Genomic DNA, 15,259 nt, shown 5'->3' on the forward strand with positions numbered 1-15,259 from the left:
TCTAAAAATATATGACTCGTGCGGGTAAGGGTAATTGATAAGATGCAGTCCCGAACCGTCGGTTAAGTTTGGTTATTTGGTTTTGGATCTATAGCCCAAAGTTCAACACTCCCAGTTTGTTTACCAAATTTAAACCGGCAATTTTTAAAAAAGTAAAAGAACCGGTTCACATAAGACCGACACTATAAAATTGGATGTTCTTTGTCTACTCCAAGTGAAAGCCTCCTTCTACTTTCCTCTCTTGGTACATTGCTTTTCTCTCGACCTTCACATTGTTGTGTATATTATTCAGCACTCTGAAAAAACCCTAACTTTAGGTTTTGGGTTTTTCTCTCTACCTTCCCTTTAACCTTTATCTGCAAAAATTTTGTTTTTTGGTGTGGATTATTACATATTTTTGCCTTGTTAACTTAACTGTGTTCTACTCTGTTCCCACTGTCTCTTTAGGGACAAAGTTGTTGAATTTGGAGGTTTGAAGCAGCTGACTGGTTCACCACTTTAACTTCGTGATGGATCGTATCAGCAGTCTACCGGACGAGCTTCTTTGTCACGTCTTGTCTTTCCTTCCCACAAAGAACGCTGCTTTGACTTCGGTTCTCTCAAAGAGTTGGCTCAATCTCTGGAAACTTGTTCCTAATAATATTCACATTGATGACTCTCTCTTTCTTCATCCTCAAGATGGCAAAGGTGAAAGGGAAGAGATGCAACGTAGCTTCGTTGATTTTGTGGATAGAGTATTGGCTATGCAGGGTGACTCTCCTATCAACAACTTCTCACTAAAGTGTATCTCTGGTCGTGTCCATCCAGATACTGTGAACCGTTGGATATGTAACGTGCTGGAGCGTGGTGTCTCTGACCTTAATCTTTTCACTGATTTCTCCTACGAGGATACGGAAGAAGATGGTTATCGTCTGCCTAGAGAGCTGTTCTTCAGTAGCACTCTCGTGAAGCTAAAACTAAGAAGCGAACACTGCGTTGATTGGTGGTGGCGTAGATGGTTTATATGTTCTTCTTTTTTCTCCTTACCAATGCTTAAGAGTTTTGATATCGACTCGGAGTTGGTCTTGTGTGGTGAGATTGAGGATTTTATTCCTTCTTTCCCTGTGCTTGAGGAGCTACGGATGGCTACTGTGGAGGGAACCATATGTGATAGTGTCAAGTGCAATCCTCAGAAAGCTAATCCTCAGTGTTGTGATTCAATGCCAGTGTTCAACAACCTCAAGTTTTTAAGTGTTACGAGTGAAGAGGGTAGAGGATGGCAAGCAATGCCAGCTCTTCTAAGGAACTGTCCACATTTGGAAACTATAATCATACAGGTAAAATTGTAAACCATGGAACTACATGTGTATTTTTTACTTGCATTGAACCTTGTGTCTGCTTTACACGCTTGCTTTCAGGGTCTATTACACTATGTAACAGATGAATGCGGGGATGCTTGTCCCTTCATTTCCCGGGAAGACAGAGGTCGTTCACTCAGGTCTTGTCCAGTGAAGAGGTTAGAGATTCAAGGGTTTCGAGGAACAATGAAAGAGATGAACATGATTAAGCATTTCTTGGACTATTTTCCCTGTTTGAAGAGGCTGGACGTCTTTGTTGAAGATAATGATCCTACACAGCTCAGAAACGATCAAGTGTCTGAACTGGTCATAGAGATGTTTGAACTCTACAGCAAGTTGTGGCCGAGTTTCAATGTCAAGCTCCTGGTGAGTGATTTTCTGGATGAGAAATGGACTGCACAAGGACATATCTGAAGAAGAAAACTTGGCCATCTCAAACCAAAACCTTGATATGTTTTTTACCTTTTGTCCGAGTTTCTTCTTTGGTCTTGTCATCTTTTGTCTTGTGATATATGTTTAAATGTGATTTCTTAACATGAATCTTAATCAGACAACTTGGCTTGAAAGCCATCTCCAACCAAAACCAATCGGTAAATATTAATTTTTTAAAATCTTTTGCGAGAGTTTCTTCTTTGCCTTTGGCCTTGCACATACATACCTTTAACCTCGGCATTGTAAATGTTGTTGGCGACTCTTTAGCCAACACTGACTGAGTATAAGGCATCGACTAGACTCTTTCCGTACCTTCCATAACGAAATGGGCTTTGAAATAGGCCCATTATGATTTTTGGTTTTTAGTAACTGTCACTGTTGTATGATTCATGTTCATGGAAAGAAGTGTCAGTGAGTACAGAGTAGGGTCTGTCGAGGCCTAAAATAGCTAAAAGGTTAGGGGCATTGTTACTCAGTGGCTGGGATGGTCACTCTGACACTTTGACCAATCAAAACCCAAAAGAGAACAGTCCCGTGCGGCCCATACTGTTCAAAAGTAAACTAGATTTTGAACCGCTCTTCCGCGCGGATATATTTTTCAAAAAATATGATGCTCTTTGTTTTTTATGTCACTATTTAGGGTTGGACAAAAAACTAGAATTCGAAGAATCGACCCGATCCCAATCCGAATAAGTAGTACCAAATCCGAACTGAAATTGATTAAATATCCGAATTATTCAAAATTTTGGTATTTCAAGAACTGAAACCTAATATGATCCAAACCGAAGTACTTTGGGTATCCAAAATAGATTTATATACTTATATATTAATTATTTTTAGATTTATTATATATATATATAAACATCCAGAATATATATGATACTTTTCAGTTCGTTTAAATATTTGAAAATATATACAAATAATCAAACGTAAATATATAAAATAGTTAAAATATACTCAAAACTCCAAAAATACTTAAATAATTATTAATTATCTATCCAAATAATTAATCCAAAACAATTTAAGTTGGTTATCCAAATCCGAACCGAATCTTAAAAGATCTGAAACGAACCCGAACGTCCACCCCTGATCACTATTATATATCCTATATGTGTCATCATAAGTTACAAAAATATGTGTTATCATATAGTTAATCATATTTTATACATAAGTTACAAAAATATGTGTTATCATATAGTTAATCATATTTTATAAGTTACAAAAATATGTGTTATCATATAGATTGAAACGTTTCAATCTCGGTGTTGTTTAGCACTCATGTATGTATCCTTCCTTATGGCGTGGTTTCAAGGATGGGAACTTCGGTTATTTACTCGGTTCGGGTTCGGTTCGGTTTGGTTAGTTCGGTTCTAGTATTTTTCTAACTTAAATAAACCATAGTTAGTTTAGTTGGGTTCGGTTTATATTTGGTTCGGTTTGTTTTTTGGATCAATTTAATTATGTTCTTCTTAGTATAATTTTTTAAGAGAAATTATGTTCTAAAACATAAATTATGTGAACTAAATTCAATATAAAACTGAAACATATATTTTTGAAAGTCACAAAAAGTATATAAGATATAAAACAAATGAAAGTTAACTAAAATAAAAAAAACCAACATCATTAGTAATGTCTCTTATATTATTAAAAAACATGTAATGAATCATCTTCCATGTGACGTTGTTGAGAAGATCTTTGGTTTTTAATAAAATTTACTTTAGGTTTTAGATTTAGATTTAACATCCACGTTTACATATACAAAAATATAAACATACAAACTTTTCTATTTTTTTAAATCAAATATTTTGATGATTACATATTAGGTTAGAAGAATATATGTTAATGAATGAAAAATGGAAAATACGTGATATAGTATTAGAATTTTAGTATATTGGTATTACTAATATTTTTAATTTAAATAATTACAAAACACATCGGTTTCTCAGTTAGGTTCGGACCATTCAGGTTGGGAAAATATTCAACCAAATGGTTTGAAATAGATTTTGGTTCGGGTTGAATCGGTTTTGGTTTGGTTGGTTTGGTTTAACTCAGTTCTGTTTTTTTGCTCAATCAAATTTTACGTAACCAAGAAACATACAAATAAAACATTAGTTGGTCAATCTAACCAGAGAAAAGACAATTCTTTAAATTATCATAATAAACCCAAATTAGAAACAAAAAAAATTCATTATATAAAAATAAGTGTATTAAAAATTGAGTTTGAAAAGATTCAGTTTCCATAAATTTTAGATGAATCAGAAAAGTTATCATGATTTTAGTCTAGAGTACATTACCAAGCAAAATCATATAATTTGGATATTTTTATATAAAAATAATTACGAAATCACATTAAAAAAATTAAAATCATATTGATTTTTCTAAAATTTATGATTTAAAATATTTCTAATAAAAATATATTTTAACATATGTTTTAAAATCACAGGTTTACTAATACTAATTTTTTTTTAAATTACAATATCTGAATAACTAATAATTTAACATTTTAATACAAATTACTCTAGTTTTTAAATTTAGTACATTCTCCTTATTTGGATTGTTCAATGAAACCTTAGAATATATGTAAATGATATAATCAATTAAGATTTTTGTCTATTCTGAGTTAAAATGATAAAAATTAACAAGACATTAAATTTCTAAAATACATTGATCGAAATAGATATCCAAATGTTTTGATTTCAAAATCATTCCAACACAAGATTAGTATAATTTTGTGTATCGTTAAAGTAGTTATCTTATTGAATATTATCGAGAACAATTTCAAAAAAAATACCTTCAACAGAAAAAAAAAATTGTTAGGAAAATAAGCTTCTATATTTTCAAAAAGAAGATTTTGTTAGAATCAAATAGTAATTTTTAGTTTACTCAAGCATATTAGTTGTGTGTGTAATTAGCTTAAGTCATTATGTGTAATGTATTTTGTATGATTTATGAGTAATTCTAAAGGTATGATAGTCCAAATTCTAAAACTATTATACAAATATTGACCTAAGAGATATATAATACTCATTCCGTTTCTTTAAGATATGTTTCACAAAATGTAAACATTTTTTATTAATTAGTTGAAAATGTAACATCTGAGAAAATTAATTAAATTTGTTGAACTACTTGGAAATGATCATTTCAAAAATAACTTCAACACAAAAGAAAAAAGAAAATTGTTTGAAAAGTAAACTTCTATATTTTTAAAAAGAAGAATTTGTTAGAATCAAATAGTTATCTTTAGTTCAGTCAATATTTTAGTTGTGTGTAATTAGCGTACGTCATTTTAGTGTACTTTATTTTGTATGATCTTTGAGTAACTCTAAAGGTATGATAGTCCAAATTATAAAATTATGGTACAAATATTCACCTAAGAGATATATAATGCTCATTCCGCTTCTTTAATATATGTTCCACAAATATTCGCCTAGATGGTTTTCTATAATTTTTTATTAATTAATTGAAAATGTAACATTTGAGAAAATTAATTAATTTTGTTGAACTACTTGGAAATGATCATTTTCAAATTGATGTATTTATATAAAATTTATTGTTTAAAAAAAAATTTACGAAAACATTTTTAAAAATCTATCTTAACTGAACATGAATAGTATGAAATACTAAAACTATAAAAATATTGATCTACTATAAAATTTTGATTAATCGATAAAAACAAATTTATTTTAATTTTCTGAAATTGATTTATTTATAGAGTTATTAACACAAATGGTCACATTGTGTGTTTTTATTACACAATAGAACACAATTGCTACCAAGACAATTTATTGTGGTTAAAGACTCATTTATCCTCATAAAAGCTAAACCAGGGATGGACAATTAGGTAAATAGCCATTTTATTTCTAGTTAGACTGTTTAGGATATTTGAAATTCAAAAATATTGGGTAATGGGTGGTGGACTTGAAATAAAGTTGAAATACATTTATTTTTTTTTATCTTTGGGCCCGTAGAAAGTAGATCTTTTCAGATCTAAATTGGTAAAACTATTTTCACCGAGAGAGAAACGAAGAGATGGTTCTGAGAACGTTTATACGGCGGAGGCTGACGGAGAACGTTTACACGGCGGAGACTGGAGGAGAAGATGATGTCGTCGAGGAAGAAGCGAGCATCAAAGGGGAAAGACAAAGGTTAGATCTTTTTCTGGTTTCGAATGCGTCCAGGTTTAAGTGTCGAATTTGGGGTTGGGTTCGCGAAAGGGCTCCAATATTGGAGTTATCTAAGATCGTTGATGTGTTTTTGGGATTCTGGGTTTTGAAATTTCTGGTTTCAAGTTGTGGGATTCGAAAAAGGTTATGGTTTTGGGGTTTCGTTTTTTAATGTGGTGTGTGATTAAGAAATGTTGTACGTGCAGGTTGGGGCGGGAGATGAAGAAGGGGAGGCGCAGACTGAGCTAAGGAGAGATGGAGAGGATTCCGGAGCTAGAGGCAACAAAGATAGAGTGGTGGGTAAACCAAATGAGAGAAAGGTAAAAATAGGATGAGTAATGTACGGATGTACGAAACATGTTGTACATGAGTACATTGAGAACGTTGAACAGGTTGTACATGTGTACATTTTATTTTGGTCTGTAATTATCAAATATTGTACATGCAGGTTAGGCCGCGAAACAGGAGGATGAAGCGGTTAATGAGAGGTTACCGATACAAACCGATACCGGTGAAGATAAGTGCTTGAAGGAAGTGAAGAGATGGAGAGGTTGTTGGGTTCATTACTGGGCTGCCTTGTGGGGGAGTTTAAGGATGGGTATGTGATTGATTACGATACAACAACCACGAAGAATAGATGTTGAGCATGATCCTTAGGTTAGTCGGTGGACATGTGTACACACATTGTAGGTTGTACACTTGAATATGTGGTGTACATGTGTACAATGGTAAACGTAGTTGTACTTGTGTACATGTTCTGAAATGTAGGTACTTTTTAAATGAACACGAGCGTAAATGATGTTTGTGTTGTACATGTATACATAATCTGAGATGCTTATTGATTTTGTTTTTTTTGTTGTGTAATTTTGGTTGCAGCTGACTGTGCTACTGATGATGGAGTGTGGGGAGGAGAAGGAAGAGGATTGGGGAGTATGGGACAGTGAGATTTTTTATTGTAAATGTGCAACATAGTTCTTGTTTGGTAAATTGTTCAATTTATCCGTAAGAAGGTGTACGATGTCTGGGAAACTAGTTTATGCATGAATATTATTAAAGATTTCTCTATGGACAATAAAGCATAGACACAAATAAAGTAGACAACCTAGCTATAAAGACAATTAATCATCTACAGAAAATGTTAAGATATATGAAAATGATATATGTGTAAAAACAAATAGAATTGATGAGTAATAAGTACATGGAATGTCCATGACATAGGAACCCACCTTTTGGAGTCACGGTAAAACAATGCACACATTATTCTATGTCCATGTGTACTTATAACTTATAGTGTACATGTGTACACAGTTTTAAAACTCAAGAAAATTATGTACACAAGACTCTAACAAATTATGTACACAAGACTCTAACTTATAGTGTATAAGCTTCGTCTAAAGTGCAAATTCAATATGTACAGAAAAAATGAAAGCATAAATGTGTTGTGTACAACAATAAATATAACAATTTGAACATCAAGTACACAAACAAACACACAAAATACACAACGTGTATGTATATATGTATCAAGCTATCAATGTATCAATGTATATACATGTATGAAGCTATACATGTATCAAGGTATATACATGTACAACGATTTATGCACTTTGAAAATGTGGCCTAGTCTCGGACACTTGAGGGGTAACAGGGGAGGTTGGGGTGAGTTGGATGTCGTCTGGTGGGGTGTACGTGTGGATGCGTAGGCTGGTGTCCATTCGGATAATTGTGATGATGTACGCCGGTGTTGGATGTAGCCGGTGAGTTGCACGTGTGGACGATGAATATTGGTGTACATCTGGATAATTATGATGATGTACGTCGGTGTCGTCTGGTTCAGGCTTCCAATAAGTTGGTAGTACCCCGAGATAAGCAGAGTGTGGTCGAACGCATTACCGGTGGTGCAATGAATGATGTGTGGGGTGATTTTGGTTATATTGATGCCAACAATCACCTCGGGGCATGAGAACCGCAAGTGTGTCGTCTAGGAAAAAGGATCCCAAAAGTCATGGTCATAGCGATGGGGTTGAACCGTCGTCGGATATCTTCTATTCACCGGCGATAACCATACATTGGTCCGCCATGAAAGATAGATGGAAGGAGAAACTAGAGTTAACGGCTTAGACGCAACGTGAACAAAAAAAAAATTAAACAAACTTAGAACACAAACCTCGAGTTATAAGAGTTTAGGATCCAATCATCAGTAGGGTTAAATTTGCTTGATTAATTAGTAAGCTTGAAATTTCTAGGATGAACAATTTTGGAGAAGATGACGATGTGGAGAACCGAAGAAGGTGAGAAATAAGAGAGTTAATCAGGGCTGTCGATTGGTGGTAAATCTAATGGTTGTGGTGAAGTAGCAAATATATGTCTTATCAAGATCTGTTAAGTTTGATCTGGGCCGTTTAAATTTTTTCAGCATCAAGGACTGTGAATAAAGCCCGCAAAAGTGATAAGCTAGTTGGCAATTCCCTGGTTAGAATCGAACAAATCAGTTAAGATTTAGTTGTGACCCACTTTCAGCTCCTAAAGAAAGTGTCTTAGTGACACAATGTGTCCTAGCGTGTAATTAAATAAGAGGAATGTGACCTTAGGTGTAAATATTTCTTATTTATGAGCTAATAACATACATAATTGACAATTCCATATATACCAACTTTATTAGTATGAAATTATATTCTAGGCCACCATAAGTTCTTGCAGAGTTTATGAAATTTTTTACAGCAAATGCGAACAATTGGTTGCCATAGTGTATGTAAGTGACAAAGTGAGACAGCTCATTTTATGCTTCCCTATTTACAGAAATTCCCCATTGGCCCAAGCAAACACCTCTCTTCTCATTGGAGACTCAAATCCTATTTCCTCGCCACATCCAATAACCACCACACACACATACCAATATCTAAACAATAATATTAAATTTCTTTCTTTCTAAATATAACCACTTAAGAAATCCCGTCATATTTGATAATATTATTAAATAATAGACCCTTCTCTCATAAATATATCACCTTTACCAATCAAACTCCTTCCGTGTCTACTTCTTTCCTTGACCTTAAGAATTGATATTCCTTTAGCTCAGTGAACAAAAAATAAATAAAAACATATTCCTTTAGCTATTTCCTTTTATTTATTTATTTTTATCTTTCTGAGTTTTTGTTTGAACCTATTCAGTCGTAATTCTCCTTATGGATTCATCATGTAGATCTAATTCTCACAAAGACTCTAATTTCCGTTCTTTAAAATCTTCAAAGCTAGGGTTTTTACTGTCTTGAAAATCATATTATTCTTCTAAATTTAGCAAAAAAAAAACACATCACTTTCCATTTCAGTCGTCTTGTCACTCTCTCTCCCATCTTTAAAGTCTCCCTTTTTAGCAATAAATCTCTCTCTCATAATTTGTTTCCTTCTGGTTCTTCCTCCCCTCTCTCTCTCTTTACTCTCTCTTTAATCACACTCATTCTTGAATCTTAATTCAAGATCTTCCTTCTGTTCATCCAATCCATACTTTTCCTCTTGGGTTTTCAGATCAAATAAAATTTACTGTTTTAGGGTTTTTCTTTCCCTTTTTACGATGGCGAGAGAGAAGATTCAGATCAGGAAAATCGACAACGCGACGGCGAGACAAGTAACTTTCTCTAAACGAAGAAGAGGTCTTTTCAAAAAAGCTGAAGAGCTCTCCGTTCTCTGCGACGCTGATGTTGCCCTCATCGTCTTCTCTTCCACCGGAAAGCTCTTCGAGTTTTGTAGCTCCAGGTCTCTCTCTCTCTCTCTACCTTGTGTCTCTCTCGTTCTCTTTAGATTTCTCAAAACCTCTAAAGAATCGTCTCTAGATCCAGAATAAGCTTAGTTCTTACATGTGTATGTCATACACAAAAGTTTACTGTATCAAACCCGTATTGGACCACTAACTTTTTTATATAAGAATACCAAAAATGCATAAATAGTACCATGGTAAACTCTTTATTTAGGCAAATAAGCTTATCTACGTACAGTAATATTCAAGATAATGCAAATGTTTTAGTCATTTAATATAATACTCTATATTTTTTGTATAATTATGTATATATATTTATTGTGGTTGATATATGGAAAGCCATCAATGTCATATTTATTTATAAATACGTGGTGACTATATGTTTATATAGATGTTGGGAATCTAAAACCACTTATCATAAAGATATGATTTTGGATTTCTGACCCACGAGTTATCAGTTCAGTTCCTATCTTCGGGACATCTATACATACACGCTGACATATAAGTATATAGATAGATGTTAATTATTAAAAACGACAGTGTTTAACATGAAATACTGTCTGTTTGAGAATTATATTGTTTTGTGAATTTAGATTGTGTCTTTTGATTTCACATTTTGGGTACATTGTCGCTATTTTTTATATCTAAGTACAAGGACATATCAATAATGTTGATGTTTATAACATAATGGTATATCATTTACAGTCTTATATAGTAAGGTACTTATTGGAATGTGTTTTCATTATATAATGAAGCATGAGGGAAGTATTAGAGAGGCATAATTTGCAGTCAAAGAACTTGGAGAAGCTTGATCAGCCATCTCTTGAGTTACAGGTTAGCTTTGCTATTCTCTAGCTTATAAAATCTATTCCGTTATATTACCATTTTTAATTAATGTATCCTCATGTACATAAATTTTATCAAGAAACTTTAAAACATTATACTAATAGGACCCAAGCATTATATTGATTGTATGCGATTACATTATATTTTGACTATATGCGATCCAAACAAACTAAGAGTGTTTAAAAGACTTTGTTTGTGATTCTCTGTATAATCATAGTTTGGTTTAAAACCTTTTTTACATGAATGGTTGCGCGCCCTCTAAGGCTAGCTAGACATGTAGAATTAGTCAATGTGTATAGATTAACATGAATGGGTTTGCTTAAGTTCTTAAGTCAATGTTTTACTTGTTAGCTGGTTGAGAACAGTGAAAATTCCCGGTTGAGCAAAGAAATTGCAGACAAGAGCCACCAACTAAGGTACACTACATATGCATATTCTACAAAAAAACGTTCCCAACTATCATATTTCTAAGTACATGTTTATATATAATTAAATATAGGCAAATGAGAGGAGAGGAACTTCAAGGACTTAACATAGAAGAGCTGCAACAGCTGGAAAAGGCCCTTGAAGCTGGTTTGACGCGCGTGATTGAAACAAAGGTTGTTCTCACTTATGACTTATTGATGTTAAAAGTAGTAAATCGTATGATACAATGTATATCATTCTCGAAGCTTACGAATGCGAGATGTTGTTTGCAGAGTGAGAAGATTATGAGTGAGATCAGTGACCTTCAAAGAAAGGTAAAATATCGAAAAGAGGTTTATTACTTATTGATTCAAATGATTTTGGCAATTTTGAGATCAAATCTCGCTTTTTGGTGTTTAGGGAATGAAATTGATGGATGAGAACAAGCGGCTAAGGCAGCATGTACACATCTTATCCTTTCTCCTATAACACATATCTTTGATCATACTTTGACATAAACGGTTAAACCAAGTGGTTAGCGTGGTTAAATAGTGTCTTATCTCTATGGAAAATTAATATAGTTAGTTAGCCTTAATGTAAAACCTTTGGACATTCATCCAGTAAAAAAATATAAATTCATCTGTGGACACTTGGTCCAAGATGTAGAGTGTGCATTGTTTTGTTTCAACTTGAGGTTAATATATATATTTTCCTTTTTTTTCTTTTATGTTTTTCAATCTTGATTTTGCAGGGAACACAACTAACAGAAGAGAACGAGCGACTAGGCAAGCAAGTAAGTCGGTATTATTTCAAGTTTAATGCTAAATTTGGAACTTTTGTTAATGCTAAATTTGGAAGTTTTGTTTGTGTTATGGTGAAGATATATAATAATATGCATGAAAGATACGGTGGTGTTGAGTCGGAGAAGACCGCCGTGTACGAGGAAGGGCACTCGTCAGAGTCCATTACTAACGCCGGAAACTCCACCGGCGCTCCTGTTGACTCCGAGAGCTCCGATACCTCTCTAAGGCTCGGGTAATTCATTATTTTTCACCATGGCTTAATTTTGGTTATTTTCCTGATTTAATAAGTTGACATGATTTTTGTTTGTAAAACTAATATTATCTAAAAAAGAAAAGAAGAGTATATGGCCTAAAAAATCACATGTTAATCATTTCTTCGTAAAATGATAAAAGGATTGAAAATAAGTTGACATAATTTCGTCTATGTTTTTAACAATGATCTTGCTATTTTATCTTACGGCCCCTATTATATATGATATGCAGCAACGACAAAAAAAAAAATGATATGCAACATTTTATTTAAATCCAACGTGAAAAATAGACCACTAATTTACGTTTGTTTTGCATATGTTAGTATGAAAATAAATATATAATTTAATGTTTGGTTTCTTGCAGCTTACCGTATGGCGGTTAGAGATGGAACCATACAAAGAAGTTGTGGAGTGAGGAGATACTCTGTGGTAACAAGTGGCAATGTAGTAATTTCTCTTGTTTGATGTAAGTTTTTGTTTGAGGAAGAGGTTTTCCTTTTACTCTATGATATTATTAGCTCTCTTCACTGCATTTCTGTGTTATCATCATCAACATACGGTATGTTTATGCTGTATTGACCAATCTGATAGTGTAACGTGGCTGTCGACCTCATAGTATATCTCTTGGTACATACCTTAGATCTTTTCCGTTAAAATTTCATACAAGACGTCTATAAGCCAACAAGTACAGTATTAGCCAAAGTTTCACACATAGAGGTAGGACCCTGTTCGGCAAGGCGTTATTCGGGCGGTCGGGTTGGACCTAGCGTCTAAAGAGAAAATCGGGGATTAATCAGAAATTATGCGGACGGAATTTTTAGATTGTTTTCTATGTTATAAAACATATTAATTTTTAGTTGTGTATAACATTAATACATTTTCATGTTTAAGATCGTATAAAACATACAAATAGAATATATAAACTTAATATAATGTAATTTTCATCAAAATTATGAATATAAATAATATTTATAAAATTTTAGATCAAATAAATAAATAAAATATTATTAAAAAAATAAAAAAAAATAAAAAAAATAGATTAGGCGGTCTAGGCGGAGAAATCGGATATCTGATTTTTTAACCGATTTGACATCAAATCGGGGCGGAACAATGACGTGTAGCGTCCAGACGGCCGATTTTTAGAACAGAGGGCAGGATAATAGGTAAACTGATATAAAGTGATATGGGTACTTCAAAAAAAAAAATCGTACGAGCATCACAATTGTTTAAACTCATCGGAAAACGCTTATACTTATGATAGTGTATCTTACTGACGCATCCAATCTACGAGACACATGCGGAAGGCCTAAACATTTGAAAACTCAATATCTTTGTTTTTGTAAACTTGGATTGGAAAAAACAACAGACCAATTGCTTTCAAAGGCTAGAGTGAATATTAGAGCTGCTATTACTCACCAAGACGCCCAAACTAACCGCTGAACCAACCCAATCAGTTGCCTCTAAACCCTCAAAAGCTTGTACGACTGTTTGATTTATGACAAAAAATCATATTCTAATAATATTTCGCTAATACTAAGTCATTATTTGTTTTGTTCTGTCTAATTATTTGTTTAAAATCTGATCAAGCGTCAGCAAAATGAACACCATGTAGATGGTATATTGGTATTGGAAAGAAATAACACAAACTTAAGCAAAGAAAAAAAGAAAAAAACACAAACTTATGGACTTCCACTTGGATCTATTTAAATGAGCCTTATATGGGCTTAAAAATATTTGACTGTTTTTCCCATTTAAATATTTTAATTTCAGTTATTTTCTTACTTGAACCACTTAAGTTATTTTCTTACTTGAACCACTTAAGGCCTTAGTTGGTAGAGCAGATGATAAATCAGTATCATTATGATATAAAAGCAGTATGCTGCAGAAATTGTATATTTTTGCTAAACTGTTTAATAGAATGATTAGTAATATATATATTAACATATAAAATTAATACATTTGTAATATAATATTATTATAAAAATTATTATATAATATACTGTTTAATAAAATTATTATAAAAATTAGTATATAATATATTTATTTCAAATAAATACATTTGTAATATATATATAAAAATATATTAACATATAAAATTTAAAAGATATATAATTAATTTATTTTATTTAATAATTTCAAAATTATGTTTATGTCAAAAAATACTATTTTAAAAATAAATTTTACAATTAAAATACCTATTTTTAAAAATAGTATTTCACATTTTAAAAAATATTTTAAAAATTTTATTTTAGAAATCAAAATTTTGTTTTTTGGATATAAAAATAATTTTATGATATTATTAAATAAAATAAATAAATTAATTATATATAATTTTTAATTTTATAAATTATAAATGCAAATACCCTCTAATTTCATATGAGAATATTGATTAGATAATGAAGAGCATAAGAGCACCATTATCCCTAGAAACCATTAGGGTCTCTTAATCAATTATTTAGTAATAAATATGTGTTAAGAACTTTACTTAAAAGATACTTAATTTTTTATCCTACATTGCAAGTTTCTTAAGTATGAGTTCTTAAGAAAAAAAAAAACTGAACTTGTGAAGGAAGAAAAACTAATGGCATGGAGGAATGTCTCAGCAGCTCATTCACATGATTCAGAGTTAAATAAAATCACCACTTCTTATTTCGATAGTTCATGTAAAACTCAAAAGAAATAATTTTCTTACTAACAAATTAATGAGGAGGGGAGCAAAGAAACACATAGAACATTCTAAGAGATGAACAAGAGGCACTCAAAGTAAGCTTTCTTGGAGAATACTAACGAAGTAGAAGAATAAACATGACAAAGAAAGAAACCTCGCAGAGATGACGGTTTTTGGCAGCAGCTGCAGGGTTACACTTGCTCTTAGCCTTCTTGGAACTCAACACAAAATCGCAATGCAATGCACCACACAGATCCGCTAAACACTTTGTACCAGTCTAAAAAAAACATTTAAGTAAAAGTTTTCTAGTATCAGCTCAAGTGGACTCAAGTAAACTCTCATATCAACTCTATTGTATCCCCATACCGTATTCAAGAGATTATAATGTCTAGTGGCGAAGTGCTGGTCAAGAAACTTCTCCTCATTGAAACTCTTCCTGCAATAACCAAACTTCTCCTCAGTGCTGGTCTCTCTTCAAAACAACAAATAATCTCCACAAAGGCACTCCAACGCTCTTAGAAGCTGCATCAATCATAGCCATCTCCATCCCTGCTCTTACCTTCAGATCCATTCCAACATTCTCTTCATCAAAACATTAAC

The 15,259-nt window shown here is 32.6% G+C and overlaps 2 protein-coding genes across 2 annotated transcripts; both read left to right on the forward strand.

Annotated features, from left to right (window-relative positions):
• Window positions 1-187: 187 nt before the first annotated feature.
• On the forward strand, window positions 188-1,960 carry LOC106429384 (F-box/LRR-repeat protein At3g58930-like). The gene is made up of 3 exons (XM_048756321.1): window positions 188-244; window positions 448-1,316; window positions 1,398-1,960. Exons 2-3 carry the CDS (start codon window positions 510-512, stop codon window positions 1,749-1,751), a joined length of 1,161 nt encoding a protein of 386 aa, XP_048612278.1. The 5' UTR covers window positions 188-244; window positions 448-509; the 3' UTR covers window positions 1,752-1,960.
• A 7,543-nt stretch (window positions 1,961-9,503) lies between these two features.
• Window positions 9,504-12,374, forward strand: LOC106446430 (MADS-box protein SVP-like). The gene is given in 9 exon segments (NM_001315897.1): window positions 9,504-9,685; window positions 10,442-10,520; window positions 10,884-10,948; window positions 11,032-11,131; window positions 11,231-11,272; window positions 11,358-11,399; window positions 11,689-11,730; window positions 11,818-11,972; window positions 12,356-12,374. Coding segments are annotated over 9 exon segments (726 nt in total).
• Window positions 12,375-15,259: the final 2,885 nt, after the last annotated feature.

This window comes from Brassica napus, chromosome C4, assembly GCF_020379485.1.
Source record: "Brassica napus cultivar Da-Ae chromosome C4, Da-Ae, whole genome shotgun sequence".
Classification (NCBI taxonomy): domain Eukaryota; kingdom Viridiplantae; phylum Streptophyta; class Magnoliopsida; order Brassicales; family Brassicaceae; genus Brassica; species Brassica napus.